Source organism: Lathyrus oleraceus, chromosome 5 (assembly GCF_024323335.1).
Source record: "Lathyrus oleraceus cultivar Zhongwan6 chromosome 5, CAAS_Psat_ZW6_1.0, whole genome shotgun sequence".
NCBI lineage: Eukaryota > Viridiplantae > Streptophyta > Magnoliopsida > Fabales > Fabaceae > Lathyrus > Lathyrus oleraceus.
In genome coordinates, this window is record NC_066583.1 from 626,110,933 (window position 1) to 626,116,273 (window position 5,341).

Below are 5,341 nucleotides of genomic sequence, written 5' to 3' on the forward strand. Positions count from 1 at the left end.
TTTTGATATATCAGAAATTTTAAATTTGTGTTCCAAATAATTGCGGGAATTTGAAATTTATGAGGTTATATCGGAAATTTCAACGAAAATGAAATTTTCAGTATGGTTATTTGTGTGAAATTTTTAACGTTCAAGATTTTGCCGACAGTTTCGGATGTCTGTGATTACACCGACAATTTTTGTATCCATATTGAAAATTTCAAAATTTTCGATAAAAAACCAATTTTTGGGTGAAGTGATTTTTCATACATTCAGGGGTGTCAGATTTAATTGAGATGAAAAAAATTCTCTAAATTAAGAGGATATTTTACTAGTTTGAATTAATAAATTTGAAGACGTATAAATTATGTTAGTTATAAATTTAGATTATAGAATATGAATCTTATTAACACATAACTTTTTGATTATAAAATTTAAATTATGTTAGTTATAGAATCTAAATTTAGATTATAGAATTTAAATTATGTTAGTTATAAATTTAGATTATAGAATATGAATCTTATTAACACATAAACTAAAATGCACAGGAAATTGGAAGTTAATGTTTTCAATTAATTTTATTTCATAATTGAAAATAATGAACTCTTATCCCTACTAAATAAAATGAACTCAAATTTAGCCGTAATTTATTATAACAAGGAGATTTTTAATTTGTTTAAAATTAATGTCTGATGTTACTTCATGTGATTTAAAAGACTAACTGTATATTTGTTTCAATTAGTGTGATATGAAAAAGGTGGTTAGTGTTGAGTATCTTCATCCTTCAATCAACTATGAATGTGTTCATTTCATCAACATGCAATTTAAAAACAACAAAGAGGTGAGAACATTGGTTTTAATATTTGTTTGACATCATTTTGAAGACGGATCAAATTAGATTATATTTTGTTTTTAATATTTATTTGACATCATTTTGAAGATGGATCAAATTAGATTATATTTTATTAGATCTGATAATACTATCGCTTTAAACTTGATTTGTCTCAGATTATTTGATGAAATCATGTCTTGCATGATTAAATCGGATGAAGAAATTAATTTGTCTCTTTCATTATTTTGTTTGTTTTTATGTTATTGTTGAATTTGATTAAATAGTGTATGCTGATGTATTTTTTTTTTGTCTTTACAAATATACCACTTTTTATTTTTGATTCATGTAATACCTACCATACTTAATTTCAATCCTTCAAAATAAGAATCAAAATGAATATTGTAGAAATAATTTCAGAATAAATAGATTTTGTAAAAACTAAAACAAAACACCAAAGGCAAAAATAAAAAGCTGTATTTGACAAGAACTAAAAACAAAAATATATTTATACAAGGACCAATTTTTTTTTTATATTTACATGCATCCACTTGCAAATGTAATGGCACTCTTGTCAGTGTTTGTTTAACCACTCCCACTCATAATATTATAACATAAATTTTATACCAACCTTTTAACCAAAACATAGAATCTAAATTATTCCTTGCTCATTACCAAAAATCCATAATCTAACAAATTTAAACTACTCTTTATTCATCATCACATTAACATAGACTTTACTACTTACAAACTTATTCAAAGACTAGATCAAAACAAAATGCACATAATTCAATGTTTAGATTTATGCCTACAAATAACTTTACACCTTAAAACCTTATCTTGAACATAAAAACCAGGCATAACCATAATCTTAACCTTGTTTGGACCTTGTGATCTTTGTCTATCAATAACCAAATCTTCCATGTAACAATCATCAAAGACTCTATTCTCTTCAACTCTTAATATTCCCAATGTTGGTGTAAAAGAAAATGCCAAAAGATGTAACAACCAAATGCATTTTGCAGCCACAAAAAAAGCTTGAAGAAGTGCCTCTGGCCAAGGCCTTAACCAATTAAGTGAAGTGATTATGCAACTCATTTTCATGTCACAGAATTTGCTGAACTCTTCACTGTAGTATTTTGTACCTTTTCTCATAACTTCATTCCAGCTTAAGTTCCGAAGCTTAACGAACGACGAGAATTGCGCGTGTCGGTCTTGTCTAGGGTCTAGGAATTTCGACGAGCCGTTCTTTTGGAAGACGGTGTTCTCGAAGTCTTGGTAGAGTGATTGGTTTATGAATGCTTCGAAATGGTAAAGTACTGCTTTTGAGTACTTTGAATTCAATGAGAGCTTATATGGTTGAAGAAGTAAGTTCAGGTTTTCGATCAATGTTTGATCGTTTTCGTCGATTTGGCTTATAAGGGTCTTGCAGAATTGTTTCACTGATAATCTTGATTCTGAAACAATCTGCAAGAACCCTTCTACCATTACGTCTTCACTCACCGGCATCATCGAATTTTCGCCATTTCCTTCGAAGGGTGATCCGAGTTTCTCATTACGAATCGGAGATTCTCTCGCTTGCATTGCTTGTTTCAGTGCTTTTTTCAGCTCTTCACAGTAACTTTCTAAATACTCTAGCTTTTGTTTCAGTTCACCAAACGAAGATCTCATCTCCGAAACTTCAATTATAGCAGAATCTCGACTCTCATGAGCTTCAATAAGCTCTCTTTTCAACATCTCGATCGACATAATCCCCATGTCTTTGTTCAAAATCTGAGAAACCTCTTCCGATTCCGTTCTATTCGGCGATAAACCAAAACCTTCATTCTTATTCTTATTCTTGTCCTTCTTCTTGAACTTAGGAAAAAGCCATGAAATCATCCCTTTACTTTTAACTTGAGTTTGAAATGAAGCATGAGAATCAGTCAAAGGAACAACAATGTTAGAACTCCTATTGTTTTTCGCGTTGTCGAATTCGCTAGTTATCAAAGCAGGTTTACACCGATTACAAGAAGATAAGGGTTTGTAATCATCTAAACTATTTCTTCTTCTAGATTTGAAATACTCATTAGGTGATGTTTGAAGAACATTGATGTGATTTGCACAAGAACCTGTTACTGATTTTGTATCATCATCAACAGGACACATGTGGGAAGATTCTTGGTTTAGATTTGTTGAAAAACCAAAAGGTTGTACCTTTATTGAGGTTGTTTTTTTCTCCTTGTAATCTTGTACAACGGTACTTTCTATGATGTTTCCTTCTTCTACCACATTTTCATCCCAACCTTCTGATATTGTTGGGTTTTGATGTGCCTCATCTTCATAACTCTGTCAATAATCCACACAAAAAAAACATTACCTATAAGGTTTAAAAAAGGTCCGGTCACCCCGAAAACGACTGCGACAAAACAGAGTATCAGAAGAACAATTAATTCAAACTGCAACGAACAGAATCAGTATCACCAAACCGAAACCGCGAAAGTCTTTACGCGACCACGATCGGTTTTTAAAAGCTTTATGTTCCAAATGAAAAAGTTGAAAACATCATTGTTTTCCTCAAACTAAAAGAACATCATTGTTAGGTTTCATTAGCTAAATATTGAAAAGTTTCATGAAAAGCAAGATAAAGCAAAAGAACTAAAAAGTTTATATTTTTAGATGAAAAGTTAAAAAACCCATTTTAGGAAGGGTATAAAAGAAAGATTTTGAATGCTGAAGATGAAAGAAAATTGCTTACTGGTGTGAAAACAGGGTAATCTTGAGCAGAGAATTGAGAAACAGGGGAAGGAGATGGAAATCTAGCATTGTGTGAGGCTGGGCTTGGGCTTGGGCTATTTCCTTGAGTTAAGGCAGCATGAAGGGCTCTGAGTTCAACTGCTTTAGCTATGGCAGTTTGGATTTCTTGTCTGTTGAGATCAGTGCTGCCATTGTTGTTTTGTTGTTGTGAGGTTGGAGCCATGAAAATGTGACAGAGGATAGAGAGAACAAAGTGGTTTGTTGTGTTAAGGTGTTTGAAGATGATGATGATGATGATTTATGTGCAGTGGAATGTTTTTTTTTTGTTGATGTGGTGTGAGTTTTTGTTGAAGAGTGTTTAACGGTTGGATTTGATAGGATTGAGATATTGAAAGAAAGGGTCACATCTCAATTCTAACGAGCTTTGTCTCTTTTCTAATGGGAGAAAATTCATGGGGTGGTGAGTGAGTGTGCACATGTGATGATGAAATCAAAGAGTACTTTTTATTCCATAGTAATAATATTAGGGTACTTTCTTTCCTTTTGTAAGTGTTTTGAGTTAAAATTTAATCAAAAACTTTCTATATAGAATGAGATAGGTAAAACATTGATTTAAATTAACTTTCAAATTTTAAATATTTAATTGATAACCATGGTTTTAAATAATTGAGGACCCATTTTACTAGAAAAGGCCACATTATTGATATATTATGAGTAAGGAAAATTAGGTAGTTTGCATTGTAAGCAAATATATGAAGTTTCCCAATGTCCCCCATGTAAGGTATAGTACTAATTCAGCTTTTAATTGAGGATCATTCTTGTCCACTAGATTTTTTTGTGTGTGCCCATTACACTTTGCATGTGTAATCATCTTTTGTGACCACTTAAATACGGAAATACAATTTACACCTACTTTTTATTTTATTCTTTTATATATTATTTTTATCTTTCACTATCTTACTATTTAAAAATGATTGAAAGAAACGTTTGCATTATTAAACTAATATTTGTTACATTGTTTTGCATCTTGGATGTAAGGAAAGAATATTCTCTATGTATATTAAATACGTAACGATAGAATTACTATAACTGATTGTTATTTTTCCCATGCAAACATGATGGTGAGTGGTGACTCTTCATGAGGTTTAAGATTGTATCAATTGAAAAATACTTTAATATGTAAATCAAATATTTTCAATGCACACAATAAATTTGACGTAGGCCTGTGAGAATTAATTTATCCAGATTTTGTCGAAGCTGCTTTTTTTTCTTCAATTGTGAGATTGGTTCTTCCTCTTTGCTTTTCTAGACACCCCGTTGGAATCAATTTAAGAAAGAAAGAGATGTAGAAGCATATTGTTTCAAAGATGAGAAGAAGGCTTTCTAGTTAGAAAAATGACACTTCTCAATAGGGAAGAGAGGTTCTCTTGAATGCTATTTTGTCTAATATTTCGATTTATTGCTTTTCTTTCTACAAGACTCCGGAATTTACTATTAAAGAAATAATCCTGCTTCAAAGAGTTTTTTTTAATCATGCTTTAAAGAGTTTTTTTTAGGAGAAGTGGAGGAGAAGAAAATTAATTGGATTGGTTGAGATTCTATTTGTTTGTCTAAAGAAGACGGAGGCTAGGTATTAAGCATTGTGGAAAGTTCAACCTTGCTCTTTTGAGTAAGTGGAAGTGGAGAATCTTGAATAAGAAAAATTCTATTTGGACTAACATTCTTTCTTGCAGGTACGACGATATCAAAAGGATGACGCTTAATGATTTTTTTCCTTTGTTGGGAAATAAAGTTTCC

The 5,341-nt window shown here is 31.2% G+C and overlaps 1 protein-coding gene across 1 annotated transcript; it reads right to left on the bottom strand.

The window, feature by feature from the left end:
* Positions 1-1,498: 1,498 nt before the first annotated feature.
* Positions 1,499-4,018, bottom strand: LOC127087254 (IRK-interacting protein). The gene is made up of 2 exons (XM_051028118.1): positions 3,546-4,018; positions 1,499-3,136 (listed from the first exon to the last, which is right to left on the bottom strand). Exons 1-2 carry the CDS (start codon positions 3,765-3,767, stop codon positions 1,598-1,600), a joined length of 1,761 nt encoding a protein of 586 aa, XP_050884075.1. The 5' UTR covers positions 3,768-4,018; the 3' UTR covers positions 1,499-1,597.
* Between the last annotated feature and the right edge of the window lie 1,323 nt (positions 4,019-5,341).